Below are 16,908 nucleotides of genomic sequence, written 5' to 3'. Positions count from 1 at the left end.
CTTGAAAGTTGAAGTGAGTTCAGTCTGAATATCGATGTCAAACCCATGTCAACGAGTCGAAAGTACGCGATATCGATAACTCGCCGGACGCTCCGAAAATGGCGGCGCCCTTTCGCAGGCGCGAAACAAATCAAACTGATCGCTTTTCGTACATATCGCAGCTAAGAGAACGTCACGTGGAGTCCGCAACAGAGGTGAGAGAATCACGGACGAATACAATTTAATAAATTCAGAATGACGGTGTTTACAATATTTACAGGTTTGCAGGAGCTACGTCCGATAGAATAACGCGTGAGATGCACAACGAAATCGGTTGATTGCAACGATCCTTATTAAAGATGTCATCCGACAAAGATGCGGAAGTCTGTATAAAAATCCGAGATACACTGGTCTCCATCACTGATGTCATTTCGAAGATGTAAAGTTTACATAATTTTTTAAAATGCATGCTCCATCATCGTCTATCATGACGGTGGATTCGATTTGCAACAGATTAACGGATGACAATGGCGATTTCAGCAAGTATGAACTGATACTTTCAGAGAGAAGGAGCTAGACTCGATCGACGAACTCGTGAAGGAAAACGGACAGTTGCACACAGCTGTCGACACGGCGAATAAGACGTTGGCTGGTAAGGCTCGCAAGATGGGACTGAACGTGGCGGAGATTATTAGCGAAGGCAGGAGCGCAGACAGGTTAGAACTGGACCTAGTAAGTTCGATCACATCCGCGGCGATCACGGAAAAGTTGTTGCACCACATGGATGGTTGATACATTTTCCTATGTCGTATTATATTATTTACAATTGCCACATATGCTTGGTATAACAATATATATATTTTTGAATTCCTTTAATACTACATAATCGATTCTCTGAACTAATGAATAAATATGATACACCTTAATCCTTATTATATAAAAAAGTATTAATTATCAGCCAGCAGAGTAATATATCTTTGTAAACAAGGGTAGAAAAATAGACTTAATATTACGATGGGTAATAATAGCTTTGTGTTGATAATGCAATACTCTGTAATATTTATAATTTTGATTCCGTCAGCCAATTAAACTGTTGTTCCTTACGATCCGCTTGTGGATTGATCATGATATTTATTAAACTAGGACTATCCATCACCTGAAATAATTTACGCATTTTGATTTCAATATTCAAAGAGTTTTCTTGAATGCTTGAGTTTACCTTGAGCGACACTTTCAACGCTTGCTGAATGTCTTGCACAGTAGTGCAAAAGTGACCTTTCCTGCCGAACATTTCCATCAGCTTTTCATAATGAGTTTCTGACGTTAAGGTAAATGGTGGCGTTCTGAAAATAAAAGTAAGACAAAAAGTGATCATTGGAATACGCGGCTTGATAATACTCGCTTTATGAGTATTCAGTGTCAAGGTTACACTGAAATACGTACACTTGTGTAGGATCTCCAGACGCTTGTATCTGTCTGAAGGTTTCAGTGTCGAAACCATTGTATATACCGTTATTATTTATGATCATAATAATCACCGGCAATTTATATCTGCGGAGCAAACGAAGAAACACAAGAATATAACAGGGAAATTATCGATTGGGTAATCAGGTTATTTGGAACGCTTAATCTATTCCTGGGATCAAGAATTTAAAATGCTCTTCATAAAACAGATTATGCGGCTAGCTATATGGCGGATTGCACTTTCTGTACATGACAGGACTTGATGCGAGACAGGATCTTCTCTATCGACTACTGCATTACCGAAACATGGTTTCGATCTCCATTCCAGAGAAGCCAAAGGCGCTGTCTCCCTCCACGCAAATCACTCTCTTCTTTGGCGCGTTATCTTTGCAGTAAAGGGCGGCCGCAATAGCAAATCCAAGACCGACGCCCATGGTGCCGAAGGTACCGGCGTCCAATCTATGGCGAGGCAGATTGTTCAAGAGAATAGTCCGTCCTATGTCCATTGTATTGGCTCCCTCCGAACAGATGATACAATCTGCAAGAAAACCATTTGCCATATTTTTTCTATGAAATTAATATTTTCAGGGATGATCAATGATGTGGAGGTGCTTACCACTCGGCATTACATCTTGTATGTGCTTAAAAACGGTGTAATAATTCAGGGGAACGCTGGTGTCCAACGACATCCTCTGCGAATAAGTGATACATGCAAATCAGTCGTCAAGAGAAAAAATGATCATTCAATCCGCGACTAGAAACAACGCTTACGTGAACTGATCGCTTGTTCTTTTCAGCCTTCATCGCAAGGTCCTTCCACCAGGGTCCATTTCGGTCGACACGCCACTTTCGACCCTTCAACGTGTTCGCCAAGCATTCCGTTGCAGGCGCGATGTCAGCCTGTATTGCGACAGCGGAGGACACCGAATTGTGCAATTCTTCGGCACATAAATCGATCTGCAACAGTTTTATACTTTAATGTAAGAACGTCGTAGCAATTGTGTATTAATCCGAAAGGCAAGGTTTACCTGTATTACTCTGACATTGCTTTGAAACCTGGGCGGTCGTCCAAAGTGCAACATCCAATTTAATCTCGCGCCCAGCAGCAACACCACGTCGGAGTGCAGTAGGGCATACGTGCGCGCACTGGAGACGCAACGCTCGTCCGTATCTGGTACGACTCCCTTGCCCATCGGCGTCGGCAGGAACGGCACATCCGTGGAGTAGACAAGGTCTCTTGCCGGAACCTCGGCTCGACCGTAAGCGGCTCCTGAAACGGCGCGTGAAACATTTAGTAAGAAAAAGGAAGAAGAGAGGACAGGTGATTAAGGCAAAAATTTTCTGAGCACTCTCGTGGCTTCACCTTTGCCGACGATCACTAACGGTCTCTTTGCTTTTATCAGTAAATTCGCTGCCTGCTCGATTAATCTCTCATCAGGATACGATAAGGGTGGCGACGGGCACGGAGATACCTTGATTATCTTGCTCTCGTCCACACTTTGGGTCAGCAATGTGGCGGGTAAGTCGAGATAAACGGCGCCTGCAGGCAGAACAGTGTGTCATAAAAAGAATTTATTTTTTTTTACGAGAATCACAGCAAATGTTTAATCAAGTTGTGCTCTACCTGGTCTGCCGTAAGTGGCGAGTCGCACGGCCTTTTCGACGTGCATTGGTACAAGCGCGGCTGACGGTGGTCTAGCCGCGTATTTACAGTAAGGTCTGCTCGCCTCGACTTGTGGCCATTCCTGGAAACCGCCTATTCCCTCATGATCCTCCGGACACGATCCTCCCAGCACGAGCACAGGCCTGTTGCAAAATTCGCGTGATCAGAATAGAAACTTTGAACAAATTCGAAAATTCGAGAGCCCAAAATTTGAAGAATAGTAATAATAAGTGCCAGAACAAACTGACGCGTTATTTTTAGTTTACGAAAAATAAATTATGAATTCTAAAATCGTTCGAAAACGATTTTCGACGATCGAAAGTTTACATTTTATGCGAATGGATTCCTCTTGGTTTATCTTAATACATTGTCGACTGTTTGAGGAGATCTTCTTGTTTCTTGGCACATCGCTGAACGACTGTACGAGATAGATTTACCTTCTTGCGTCACATCGAAGCATTTAATATAAACATGATAAGCGCCGTGAACGCAAGGATTTTATACGCAATAAAAAAGAACAGAAATGTGAGTGAAAATATATCATTGCGCGCGAGTCGCAAAAAAGGACTACGCAGTGTCCAGCTATCAGATGTACATCGAGTACTTGGCAGAGCATTAACTCGCGCACTATTCTCTTCACAGGGACACCGGAAATCGATGTCGTCGTATGCCTGAAATCGTGTCTGTCAGGAAAACTCAAGAGGACGTAGATGATGTTATCGCACCGATGCATTGTCGTGATATCAATGTTACGAGATCGCGATCGGAAGTCGGAGACGAGCAATTTCCACGGCAATTTGTTGGATTAACAATTGCGATAACAAAATTACTATGTCTACGTCTACGCGATTTGCTCGCAAGATACAAAAAGGGGAAACTAATTGTGTCGCGATTCCCGCTTTATCAAGATCTTACGTGAAATTCTTTTGGAAGCTATTAACGCATTAAACTAAGTTTTAATGCTAGCACATGGTATACTGTTCAACAAAAATTCTCTTCCAGATACGCGTATCTTACTGTACAGTGTATTATCTATTTTTGCCAACTGCATATCTGGACCTTGCAACTTGCTTGGGTTCGTTCTAGCATTACCAGCGATGCGTGCTTCATTAAAGAAGCTAATCAAGTGATTAAAAAAAAGTATTGGAGTATTCGCTGCTCACCAGCAATTCACTTGCGCGTTCGCCATGCCGCCGATGACGTGCAGCAATCCTGGACCGGAGACGCATAGCACCACCGCGGGTTTTCCTAGAGAGGAAGGCCCGTACGTTATGTAGAAATTCGTGTTCATAGTTTTATTTATTTTGTCACTTTCACGAGTCATCAAATTGTTATTAAGTATGCTCTGCTCGGTGGCTCAACTGATAGTTTTAATTGGTAGATATATGACAAAATTCCTTTTTTATCAAACTTTTTTATCAGAATGGGATTCGTTCTTTGAAAACTAATTGCTTAAATAATAGTATTATTATTATTACTATCGTATAACTTGCTGTTGCATTATTTTACGTGCAATTTATTAGAATATTCACATTAATGAAGAAAATGAAAAAATCTATACTCGTTAGATAGCCGTAAGCTTGTGCGGCGTAACATGCAGCTTGCTCGTTCCTGAAACCCAGGTATTGCAGACCGGCGGCCTGCATGCTTAGCGCCAGGTCAATCACCGGGTGGCCCATGATGCCGAAGACGTAAGTTAAACCCTGTGTGCATACACGCATTTGTAATGTATTATAAAAACAGTGCAAACAAGAGAATATCTTAAAACAACTATTCTGACTTAAATCTTCACCAGCAAAAAATCTACCTGATTTTCTTCTTCAAAGAAGAAGTCTTTTGGAAGCATTTAAATCTCATTTTTTGCTTCAATCATTCGATTATTGCATCGCCGATGTTTACTTCATTCCACATCTCAGTTGCTTTTTGTATTTGTTATTCTATATTCGTTTTCGCCGAGATGAAACGTTCCAACTTACATTTTAAGTCGCTCGACCATAGACATTGCAACGGGTCGCGACGCGTTTATCGGTGCATTGATAACGCATTTATTTATTTCGCCGCACAACGCGAAAATGAAGAGCTACAAGACCGCCGTTTGTTGCAGCAACGACCTCAACGAGGCGAATGACAAGAAACGGATCAGTCAGCATGCATCGACAGCCGGACGTGTGTCAAGAGTGCGACGAGCGTACGCCGTTAATCTCGGCGCGAACGACAAAACGTGAGTATTACACGATGAGATTTATATGAGAGCGATAAAAATTGAGCGTCGCACGCGAATTCGATTTGCGATAAGCGCGCGTGCGATCGGCCACGAAATCGTCGCGATCGAGTTTTCAATCGCGATGAAAATGTATCGAATGTTTGGAGCGCATAAAAAGTTCGTTGTTATGCTAAACTTTGATGTTTTGTTGGTATACTAATGTCAGACGTGTCAGTGCGCGTCTATTTTTATCTTCGTTTACTCGACAGTTGCCAGTGATGATTAATGATAAATCATCAAGTTGCAACAATAATGTTTATAAGCCTACAAACATCGTCTTCAAATTAAATAAGTTGTCTTTAAATTACTATTTAAATTTAATTTATTGTTTGCTCAATATTTTAAATTTATTGAAATATTTTGCTGTTTACGTATGTGTATGTGCGTGCGTGCACTGTTTTTTAATTACTGTATTTATTTTATTATGTGTCTCAATCAAACTTTTTATTCATTTAAAAAATTTGGCATTGTTCATTATATAAGCAACAAGTAACACGATTTTGAAAAGAAAGAAATTACGAATTTTAAACAAAAAGAATCGCGCGGAAGAGAGCTGACATCAGTTCTCCAATTTAGCGATCATAACCTTCAAATCGATACGACGCTCGACGGAGCACGATCGATCGATCGTCAAACAGATTCTAAAAACGAACTCCAAGTTCACTCGGAATGAATAATCCTGCAAGGGAACCGCAAAGTTCCGCGGAGAATTTTCGAGGGTGTCGAAAGTGCAGAATCCGGCTGGCAATCAGCATTGATAACGATGAAATTATACATGAAAAACACGCGAATCACGGAACATCGGAACGTACCTGCTCTTTCAGGGCCTCTGCCATAATTTGATTTCCGTTCTTCATCCTTGTTTTTCGTGTGTACGCGATTTTTACTGGACGAGCGTATATACGCGGCGCGGAATCTCCGTCGAGCTCTCGCTGTCGCTTGCACGTCACGACTGATTCTGTGACCGTTGCACCCGCATTCTATAATGACTCGTCGAATATCGCACGAGGCTGATAGATAGATCGCGCGTTTCCCTCATTGGAAAACCAGCGATCGTTTCATCGCTTTTATCGTTAATCTAGAAATTGTTAGTTAAGTTTAATGTAAGCATGCATCTCTGCGTTTTATTTTTTACGACTCGATGACTCTGGGGATGATTTTAGGGTTTAAAAGCTTGCGATGCCGTCTTATCAGCTCGAATACTGGCTCCGTCGCGATTCAAAATCCGCCATTTTGGATCGAGATCTGTTCGATACGGGTTTAAATGCGAGGAGTAAAGCGTAACGTATATGCGCGCAATTTGCGTGTAATTATGCGTACAACTGTACTGGCGTGTAATTTTGCAGATAAGAAGCTTAATGCTCGAGTAGTCGATTATGGCGAGCGCGCACAATCGATAACATTGTGAGCGCGCGTCGCACAGGTGACACGAAAATTTCACTTGCACCTCGAGCGAGATGAATTTCATTACCCGTCAATTAATCGGATACTATTTTTAATGTGTCGTTTTGTCATTGAAGTTTGCGCGGTTTCTCGCCTTGTTTCCTCTAGATCCGCGAATCTATCGAAAATTGATCGAAACGCACGGCGGAAAGCGGGTTGATTATTCCCCCGCTGTCTTCTTTTTCCATCATTTATTATTGTTACACAAATTTAATAATTTGCGCGCCTACGGCACGACTTAATAATCATAATCCGATGCGGCAAGGTGTGAAATTCTACACTTCACACTTAATTTGTTATTCTACACACTCGGTAAGCAAGTTTGATCTTTCAATCTTCACTGATTTGTAAGATATACAAAATACGATCGATGACGCGTGGTCGATATAATACAATACATTCGCCTTTCGACACCACTAATCAATCACGATAATCATGTCTCGTTTACGATCGAGCAAAACGCATTTCTGTAAAAAGAGTGAAACTCGTGCGGTTTCACTGACACATCGCCACTGGAAAGATTCTCCGGGGGGCCCGATTATCCTCCGGGAGAGTCCCCACCTGTGTACTCCCTTACCACCCATGGAGGATTTATATAGACCGTCTCCAGACGCCTAGCCAGTCATTTTCTTACGCGCCTAGGCGAGCGTCATTCGAACGACCGAGACAGCCGAAAAAGTCGTTGTTGAGAATGTCACGAATCTGCGAGACCGCGCGCCAGTGAGTTCTACGACGAGGAGGCCGCCGCAACATGTTCTTAAACCAGAAAATTCACAGATTGTTAGCACGTAAGTCGAACTTCACTTCCATTTTCACGAGAGATCGTTCCTCGTTGTAGGAAATCGATGCGCGAATTGTGGATCGAATCGTGATTCCATCGATCGCGACGAAGCTCTCTTCTTTCCGTTGTTCCGCCTTTCGCAAGATCCGCATTGCGAGATTTGCGAGCCTCACTGCAGAATGAGAGGATTCGTGATTTTTCTCGATTTTACATCGTAAAGTTGTATCGAATTCCGCTCCGAGCGAAATTGGAAATTCAAAGCGTCATTTCTTATTCCAAGAGAGAGGTGTGCTTTTACTTTCGGCATTTTTGGCACAGTTTGCGAACAGTGTCCGTTATTCAACCTTGCTGCGCGCGTAGGCGATGGCGTAGACCTCCGCGATCCATGAGATCGATCGATTTTTTACGAAGCGCCTTCGCGCGAATGAACCCGCGACACTGACACAAACACCTCGCGAAACTTTGTATGATCATTAATCTCGAATTACATGAGAAATAATTTATTTCTCTTGTTTGAAACTTGCGTTCGTTACAGTTCTCGATCCTGCGGTTGTCTTTTGCTCGAAATCGAAATCGGTAAATAAGTCGTTCCAGCCGGGCAGGGTAAGAAATTATTGTTTGATGACAGCTTTTTATGACTGTCAGGACTTGCGACTTGAAATGCCGCGAATGTATTGTACGCCGTTAAAACAGGTACAGTTAGACGGAGATTCGATTTATTTTGCACAAGACATTGCTGGTATATTTATGTGCTGGTTCGTGCATACTTGTGTACTCCATTTCACACGATGAATTTAAAATTCATCCTAATGACAAATCGCGCAGAGGCAGCCTTTGCAAATGCATGAGCGACATGTGGAGAAACTTTCTACGGAATTTTAAGCGGACGTTGTTGGCGAGATATCCCGGATATCGAAACCATTAATTGTATTCAACTCTTTCGTGTTAATTTTTTTTCGTATTAACTTTGTATTCACTTTTAATTGAAGAGAGCACGCAGCTGGAAGAAATAATATTTAATAATTATTCATAAGTGTAATGCTAATTTGGCTGCGTTCCGATATTTGACTGCCAGTACAGAAAGCTATGGCTTATGTCACGTATACTATAGATTTTCAGTACTGGCAGTAATATCGGAACATGGGGTTTATATTATTTACAAAAAAAGACGAAAAACAAAGAATCGATTATCATTTTCAATCAACAACGTCGGTTTATATAGACACGTCGAATCACGTTTTTTCAGAGTTTTCAGATTTTATGCGCACCTTAAGAGAACGCGAACGAGGATAGCGATAACGACCTCGGTAAACTAAATGTCTGTGTGCAAGTCGCGATTAGAATTGAAAACGCAAATTCATGATTCAAAACTGACGAAAGAAGCGACTAATTATTTGCGCTAATCCAGTTGGCATGGCAATGTGACACAATTCTGTCAATCGACAGCGAGACGAATCTTTCCGCTCCCTCGTCAATTTGTTTATCCAAATGCAGGCGTTGCGCCAAAGCTTGCACGCGATTCGACCGGCGATTTTCTGGAAACTTTTACGTAAGTGCGCAATTGTAATGACGGCGGCAATCACGTTGAAAATATTAGAGGAGAGATACTATGGCATAGTCTAATCATTAGACTAAGTGGGTCATTCTCGGTTTTATGTTTCCTCGAACAGAATCTTCCCGCTGACAGAACTCTAAAGTAAGACGTTGGAAAAAAATCGCTCTGGTGTAAGACAATTTAAGCAAGAAGGAGACATATTAAAAAGATTTTATTATTTCGTGTTTCTTTTAAGGCGAACGTAGCAGCTGCGTGTCATCAGTTAATGATCACTTGCGTAATAATTCTGTTATCTGTTTGCCCAAACTAAAAAAACCTCCTCGCTTTCGATTAATAATGAGAGAAGTGTCCTAATCGCATCTCAATCTCGATAATCGAGGAACCAAGGCGCGGAACAGATAACGAAGACTCATACTCATTTTTTTTGATCTTGCAATTCTCAGGATGGATTCCAATGCGGATTCTGATGTGCGTGATGATGTTTACGGCCTGCTGGACCAGTTACAATTGCCGCCTGCAGATGCCGATCTTGGTGGTGCCGATGATCAAGGAGATGCCGGTCAACCACACGGTGGCCGGCGTATGCGTGTTCAATGAGACTGCACGACGACGACGAGACGTCAATCCGCTCGATCCAGGCAGCTATCTGGAAACATATATCCTGGACCGCGTCCAGGAGGACGAGGACCAGACATTGCACTCGCTGCATCGCCGTGATGTCCCTGCGCGACCCTCGGACGCTCCATACGCTTTCTTCAGCGGTCTACCGTTTGACTGGACGCCGTTCGTGCGCGGCCAACTGTTGGCCAGTTACAGCTACGGCAATGTACCCGGCAACTTCATCGGCGGCTGGGTGTCCCTGAGATACGGACCGCGAAAAGCGGTGCTCTGGTCGTCGATCCTGGCCGCCACGATCTCCCTGATAAGCCCATTCCTCGCGCAGGCACACTGGGGTGTCCTCTTGTTCTCCAGGATCATCATCGGCGTCACGGGTGGCGTGACATTCCCCGCGTGCCATACCATGGTCGCCAAGTGGGCTCCGCCGCATGAAAGGGCACGTTTCATCTGGTCCCTGCTGGGTGGCACCTTCGGCACCATCCTCACTTACCCGATGATAGCCGGTATCGCGGAGTGTCTCAATTGGGAGTCGGGTTGGTACATACCGTCCTTGCTAATGTTCCTGTGGATCGGCTTCTGGGCGCTGATTGCCTACGACTCGCCCTCAGAGCACCCGGGCATCTCTACCGAGGAGAAGGATTACATCCTAAAGTGAGTCAATCGCAAAGTCGATTAATCTTTTGCGTGAACAGCTCTTTTCTTAAGATAGTAATATTCATAAAGAAAGTACCAAAATGAGGACTTTAATTTTGTTCTGATAGCGCGCAAACGGGAATCGTTCGCACTGAGAAACCGACGTGGAAGCAAACTCCAGTGCGGCAGATACTGACGTCGATACCGTTCATCAGTCTAATCATATGCCACTTTGGAAATCTCTTCTTGCTGTTCTTCTATCAAAACTCGCTGATGTTGTACCTGACCAAAGCGCTGGGATTCCAGTTAACGAGGGGCGGCGCCGCGGCCGGCGCGCCCTGGGCCGGCAGGATGTTGTTCGGTTTCTTCTTCAGTTGGGCGGGTGATACCATCAAGAGGAAGCAGATTATCAGCGTCACCCTCCTGCGAAAGCTCGCGACTATATTTTGTGAGTATCGGAAATTGAAGGATCAGATTAACGTTACAGTCAGTCAGTAGATTATATAGAGACGCAACGCACACAATTTTCGTATTTTCCAGCGCACTTTTTACCGGGTATCTTCTTGGTATTGGTCGGCTACGTTGGCTGCGACTTCGTGCTCGCGAACATCTTCCTGGTACTGGCGTTGGGCTTCAACGGCGCCGCTCTCATTTCCAATTTGTCGAACAATCAGGATCTCGCGCCGAACTTTGCCGGCTTCCTCTACGGCATCATGAACACGGTCGGTACTACATCTGGTTTCATCATACCACCCATTGTTGAGGAAATCGCCGGAAAATATGGGGTAAGATCGTAAATCAATCATCTTAATGAGAAAAAGGCACTTACTTAATGCCGATTTCACTAAAGGCACATTAACATTCGAATCATCAAAGCCACCTTGGCATTCAAATCCATTGTTGTTTATGATAATCGAACTCGTAAAAACGTCTGAATGATAACGATACCTTGAAACGTTTGTGTATTTGTAAGATTGGATTGTCCACTTTCGAAATCAGGAATAATCTAAATGTTAATATTAATATTAACTAATTATATTATCATAAACCGAAAATTATTTATAACAATCTAATTCATAATTTGCAGTCATAAAGCTAATTGCTGATTTCAAAAATTTCGATTGCTGATTTATTAATTTGACTATTTTTTTGTAAGGAAGTCAGCTTGCTAAAGGTTTATCTTGTGGTGCACTTGGCGACTCATAATAATTGTTCGTTGCGTAACTGCATAATTATAATGTACCACCGCTTCATAATCATTCGGTGTACAACTGCATAACTTCTGACTTTAAGGCTTTTACGGCTATTACTTACGTCACTACTGATGGCTTCTGGATAGATACCGCGTACCATAACAGCTTGGTGCCTAATTTATCACTGCTGTAACTTATATAATTCGTTTTGATAGTAATTGAGTCGAGGTTTTCAGTATCCTCGAATCTTGTTCGTGCAATTTTAATTTCAACGTGAATTTGCTTCTTTCTTCGTACTAGCATCCGATCGACAGGTGGCAAATACTCTTCTGGATCGGCGCGGCAGTGTGCATTGGCAGCATGATTGTATTCCTGTTTGGAGGTAGCGGTAACATACAGAGCTGGAATGAGCTTCAGGTAGATAGACCGGCCGAGAACGCGGAGGATGAAGAGCGCAAAGCGAAGCCTGCTACAAATACCTAAACGTACGGAGGCTAATGCAGTCAAAATCTTCATTCAAGTATCGATATGTCGTGAACAAAGTGATAAAAATATTCCGTTGTTGAAAACGATGTTCTGAGCAATGCCAGAAGACACTTTAAGAAAGATTCGCAAGGACCAAGATGTACAAAAAGGACCTGAGAAGTCAAGACTGAAGAATATCGAACAAATCATTGGAAAACAAAATATATATGACAAATTTCCTGACTGTTATTTATATTCTGACTGTTCAAGAAACTCTGTAGCAAGGCTTGATAAAATTAGAAAATGCATTCAAAGAGGTTTTGGAAATCTTGGACCTAGGGGACGCCTAAGGAATTGAGACTCTTGAAAATGTTGACTTTAAAATCACAATACTTTTTAATGGCTGTTCGACGAATTGAGGAGAATGTTTGAACTATTGAAATGTTATTTTACGGACTGTTTCATAGGCTTCTGTTTGCAGTATTTAAAAATTGAGCGCTCCTCTCGTCAAGAAGTCCCAATCTTTTCTTTGATTTTTATTCTACAGACAAACTCGATTATTGCGATGCGTTATACCGAGTAACAAAGTTGTATCACGTATTACTTGTTATAGTTCAGATTATTTATTTTACTTTGTACTCGGCAGTATGGATCGTTACATTAAACTTTTTCTACACAAGCTTAGTGTCCTGTTAATCTGCAATCACAATTTCACTTCCTATTCACAATTTCATAATGCTTACATTACGAGGCATTGCGTATACCTATTTATATTATGAGCAAAGAGGAAAGTTAATTAACGCGAAAACTCGATTAAGTCGTTCTTCAAAATATTAGTTTCAAAATACTTAAATTGAGGCTCGAAAGTTTCTCAATGAAGAATCTCTTGCGTATATTGTACGATGAAAAGCGACTTTGCACATAATTTATTAAATAAATACATCCTAAGTGCTGTCTGATTCCAGTTTGTAACGCGTAATCGAGATGCCTACTTAACTATATTGATTCTAAAAACAATTAAGTCTGCAATTTCTCTGTACATAAAAACTTCGAATTGCTGATCACTCTCTGAAGTCCAAAGGATCTTCCATCAAGGATGCACCTACGCGCGTGACGCGCAAGTCCTCCAGCGCTGATATCGTATTTCGCGTTTACGTATCGGAAAATGAAGAATAGCGATAGAGCAGCATCTTTCGCGCGCACGGCATCCCAACCAGACTGGCATATTCCTCCACCTCACGTTTCTCCTGTTGCGTTATCCGGCATCTTGCGGACGTCCTCTGCGCCTTGTACTTCTTGTACGGCATTGCGATGTGCTGGTACAAAATCAGCGCCTAAAAAGAAGGAAACATTGGTGAAATAACGAGAAACGAACGCAATCGCAATGAAAAACATAATCAGACCGAAAATTATACCTCTCGAATATCGACCACACCGTTCTCGTCGATGGCGTCGATATCTTCGTTCAGACGACTGTACTTTTCCTTGTCCAGCTTGATAAGACAGGGCTCGATGTCGCACCACACGTACGTCTCCGGACAGAGCAGCTTCGACGGCTGCATTCTGGCCTTGTATCGCATTTTCGGGCATGTGTGAATGTAGAAGCCCATGTAGTAGTACTTGAGGTCGCTAACGATCTTGTTGAGCTGCCTCGTTAAGTAGACCTCTCGTAATGAGCTGGAAACAACATCATTAGCAATCATTTGCCAATTTTCTGCTTGAAATAGCGAAATGAAGGAACAGAACGTGATTTCGATCAAGAATTATTATACAAACCTAAAAGTCCCCAGGGAGAGCTGATTGTACGCCGGGTCGTAGAAAAAATACACGCTCGAGACGCACGATGGCAGAATGTCTATCACTCCGACAGCTATCAGTTCGTTATCCAGCCAATATTGCTCGTGAAAAGAGCCGTATCCTTGAGGCGGTCCGCCGTCGGGTATCCATTGCTTCAAAATGACAATATTACATTTATTATTTCAGACTATTTTGCTTTATCTTTAATCAGAAACATTAAGAACCAGCAATAAAAGCGCTGATGACCTAGTTTTTCAAGAGACTACGGACTCTGCGCTTTTATACGATACAAAACAATAAATATATTTTTTTCTCACTGTTCAATGAGAAGAAATTTTCGGAAGTGTTACGTCTTCTAATAAATTGTATATGAGATTAGAGTACAAGAGATTGCACAAAGTGTACCTGCAGGGGACTCTTTACGAGAAAGTTGACAAATGATCTTCGATCGCATTGCTCCGGTGGATCATTGTGTATCGCCATTTGATACTTTTTGAAAAGATCCGCGCTCACGTCGAGAGTGTTAAGGAATTCGTCCGACATCGTTCTCACCAATTTCATCTGGCAAATTTACAAAAGCTTGTAAATGTGTGTAAGATTTACAGACAGCGTATAAATTATTGCTGTAACACTTATTCCTCAATCATACGTTCTCTGATTGATCAAGGGGGAAGGTCCACTTTGCTCCAATCTATTACAATTTTCGACAAGTATATTACTCATCTCACTGTCACGTCGATAGTTTGATTTAAAAGCGCAAAGCCGTTTACAATGGTAAACATTTTCGTAAAAATGTTTCTGTGATACGACTTGAACAGATCTGCGTTAAAACAACGCTAACGATGCACATGGTGTGTCTCGCATTCCAGTAATTAGTATGAATCTCATTTCAAAGCAACTTCTGTCCAAGATCGAATCGTTCTTTCCTTCGGAAGGCTTGTAGAATTACCTGCACGGGTGATTTCACGAGAAATCTCGTGTACTGTTGCTCTGTGGCCCTCTCAACTGACATTCCATGTATTGTGGTTTGATACTTTTTGTACACCTCGTAAGACTCTTTCGAGGTCTTTAGATATTCAGAGCTCATCGGCGCCGTTCGTACGAGTCTCAGCTTACAAAAGTCATTAACTTAACACAACTCTATGCGGACAACAAAGCAATGACTAGTCGCAGTGAAATACACTTAAATTTGTTGCGATCGATAATCGAAACAGGGCTCGATTTTGTGGTAGTACAAAGTAACTAAACGTGTAAATAAATTGTTGCTTCTATCGAGCTTGCAATACAGAGTCAGCACATTTAGTATTATTTAATATAAATATTACCTTTTTAATTTAATATAAATATAACAATTAACATAAATATTTACAGCTATTATTAAATTTATGACTTGTTTTATCATCTACTTTCAATACGACGAAAATTGGAGAAAAGAGGACCATATTCGACAACTACAAACATTATTTCGTGACAAGCAAGAAATCAGGGAACGTCAGGGAAGTAAAATAGCTTTGAATTTCGATATTGTATTACCTCCAACCTTTTCAAGCCGTTATATACTTCGTCAAACAATTCCTCCAAGGTCTTAACGTTATTCTGTTGTTTTTGTTGTTTTTTCTCTCTTATGATACTTTCAATTTCGCTCTGCGATTTGCCCTGAGCTAACAGCTTATTTTGTTTACGCTCTAGACGCAAGAGCTTTGCTTTCTTGCGCGGCACTGCATTGATAATTTCATTTCTAACATGCAGTGAATTTTTGCTCTCGGAATTTGTTGGCTGCTTCCGGTTGTTGCACGACACGGATGCCAAATTTTTCGAGGCTTGACTTTTAGCTTCTACTGGACTAACGGACAATCTCTCACTCAGTTCATCGTCGACCGACATAACATTCATTTCAGATGCGTGTTTTTCTGCTTTTGCAAGATGCTTTTCATAAGTCAACAGTTCCTCATTATTTATATCTGCAACGATAGATACAATTATATCGAAGTGCAATAACAAACATAATTATAAATAAATTTCTTAAAATCCTTGAATAACCTTACCTATATTATCTTGCTGATCTTCACCCTTTTCTGCACTGTTGTTCAATAGTTCATTTTTCAGGAATTTTGTCATACGCTTTAAAATCTTCTTCTGCGACTTTGATATTCTATAGTCTAATGCTTCACATCTGAAAACCATTATTAATCATACATATTGTTTTACATTTTTACTCGGATCTCACATTATCATTTCTCATTTAATAATTGAACTTGTGTTTTAAAAAGAATACTACTTACCTAATAGTATAAAGCGGACAGCAGGTCTGGTCCATCGTGGGTTTGTAACAATAGCAGCCACTTCGTCTCCATCCCCTGTCTATCAAGCTTTGGTAGTCTTGCACTGTCAGCGAGTGCGCCCACATGCCTGATGACAGACAAGTCAGATTTAGTGTATTTAATCGAAACCCTCTCACAACTCACGTATCATTTCAGCGAGAAGGCACTTGGAACGACGCAAAACTGCTTCAAACATCTGAATGACAGTGTGCTTACCATGATTGAAATTCGTGTCCAAGCCTTTGCAATAGCCGCACTTGTGGCCCTCGTTCTCTGGGTAATATTCCACGATGCTGTGCGAATACCTGGCCATTTCAATCGCCTGACTCTTCAGTAACTATTGCTGTTTCAAGACTGTCGAGTAAAATAGGTATCTATATCTTGACGTATCTTCTCAAGTCTGAAGTCAGGCACTATTGCCATTCGAATTGCATTGTACCTGTATACATGTATATTATCGTGACGTGACTGACGTGCAGTTGAATTATTTCCTTGTATCAACTTGTTTTTAATTGTGCGTTTAATCTCTTATTAAACAAATCAAATGCAGAGTCATTGTCACATCACATCTAGATGTGAGAGTGCATGGAACACTGAAGTGGCATAGAACGTGTCACGTGATACTGCCAAATGTCAACATGAAAAGGCGCCTTACATGTTCGAATTGCAAGTGCCTAACTTCGGACGGGAAGAAACGAGAAATTTATTTAAAAAAAAAAGAAATAAAAACTGT

The 16,908-nt window shown here is 41.6% G+C and overlaps 4 protein-coding genes across 8 annotated transcripts; 2 read left to right on the top strand and 2 right to left on the bottom strand.

Moving 5' to 3' along the window:
• Positions 1 to 61: 61 nt before the first annotated feature.
• Positions 62 to 1,082, top strand: LOC105283007. Its single transcript, XM_011345399.3, has 3 exons — positions 62 to 194; positions 260 to 418; positions 543 to 1,082. The coding sequence occupies exons 2-3, from the start codon at positions 339 to 341 to the stop codon at positions 769 to 771; spliced, it is 309 nt and encodes a 102-aa protein (XP_011343701.1). The 5' UTR covers positions 62 to 194; positions 260 to 338; the 3' UTR covers positions 772 to 1,082.
• On the bottom strand, positions 818 to 7,331 carry LOC105282994 (2-hydroxyacyl-CoA lyase 1). 3 transcript variants are annotated; one of them, XM_011345368.2, is made up of 12 exons: positions 6,182 to 7,331; positions 4,668 to 4,809; positions 4,270 to 4,354; positions 3,068 to 3,249; positions 2,807 to 2,983; positions 2,472 to 2,713; positions 2,215 to 2,400; positions 2,060 to 2,135; positions 1,744 to 1,981; positions 1,423 to 1,530; positions 1,199 to 1,322; positions 818 to 1,135 (listed from the first exon to the last, which is right to left on the bottom strand). In XM_011345368.2, the coding sequence occupies exons 1-12, from the start codon at positions 6,224 to 6,226 to the stop codon at positions 1,040 to 1,042; spliced, it is 1,701 nt and encodes a 566-aa protein (XP_011343670.2). In that variant the 5' UTR covers positions 6,227 to 7,331; the 3' UTR covers positions 818 to 1,039. The 3 variants fall into 3 exon arrangements, with proteins under 3 accessions (XP_011343670.2, XP_011343680.2, XP_011343689.2); XM_011345378.2 differs by lacking the exon at positions 6,182 to 7,331 and adding an exon at positions 4,914 to 5,186; XM_011345387.3 differs by lacking the exons at positions 4,270 to 4,354; positions 4,668 to 4,809; positions 6,182 to 7,331 and adding an exon at positions 3,434 to 3,456.
• On the top strand, positions 4,675 to 12,734 carry LOC105282974 (sialin). 2 transcript variants are annotated; one of them, XM_026969121.1, is made up of 6 exons: positions 4,675 to 4,797; positions 5,211 to 5,327; positions 9,592 to 10,417; positions 10,528 to 10,847; positions 10,940 to 11,184; positions 11,893 to 12,734. In XM_026969121.1, the coding sequence occupies exons 2-6, from the start codon at positions 5,231 to 5,233 to the stop codon at positions 12,073 to 12,075; spliced, it is 1,671 nt and encodes a 556-aa protein (XP_026824922.1). In that variant the 5' UTR covers positions 4,675 to 4,797; positions 5,211 to 5,230; the 3' UTR covers positions 12,076 to 12,734. The 2 variants fall into 2 exon arrangements, with proteins under 2 accessions (XP_026824922.1, XP_011343660.2); XM_011345358.2 differs by lacking the exons at positions 4,675 to 4,797; positions 5,211 to 5,327 and adding an exon at positions 7,430 to 7,600.
• Positions 12,665 to 16,745, bottom strand: LOC105282955 (arginyl-tRNA--protein transferase 1). Of its 2 annotated transcripts, XM_011345319.3 has the most exons (9): positions 16,615 to 16,745; positions 16,392 to 16,529; positions 16,137 to 16,263; positions 15,900 to 16,027; positions 15,388 to 15,815; positions 14,804 to 14,965; positions 13,834 to 14,006; positions 13,473 to 13,734; positions 12,665 to 13,391 (listed from the first exon to the last, which is right to left on the bottom strand). In XM_011345319.3, the coding sequence occupies exons 2-9, from the start codon at positions 16,486 to 16,488 to the stop codon at positions 13,209 to 13,211; spliced, it is 1,560 nt and encodes a 519-aa protein (XP_011343621.2). In that variant the 5' UTR covers positions 16,489 to 16,529; positions 16,615 to 16,745; the 3' UTR covers positions 12,665 to 13,208. The 2 variants fall into 2 exon arrangements, with proteins under 2 accessions (XP_011343621.2, XP_011343630.2); XM_011345328.3 differs by lacking the exon at positions 14,804 to 14,965 and adding an exon at positions 14,260 to 14,415 and having other exon boundaries at positions 16,392 to 16,738.
• Positions 16,746 to 16,908: the final 163 nt, after the last annotated feature.

Source organism: Ooceraea biroi, chromosome 4, assembly GCF_003672135.1.
Source record: "Ooceraea biroi isolate clonal line C1 chromosome 4, Obir_v5.4, whole genome shotgun sequence".
Taxonomy (NCBI): domain Eukaryota; kingdom Metazoa; phylum Arthropoda; class Insecta; order Hymenoptera; family Formicidae; genus Ooceraea; species Ooceraea biroi.
The sequence above is the reverse complement of the archived record's forward strand: the minus strand, read 5'-3'. Positions and strand labels throughout refer to the sequence as shown.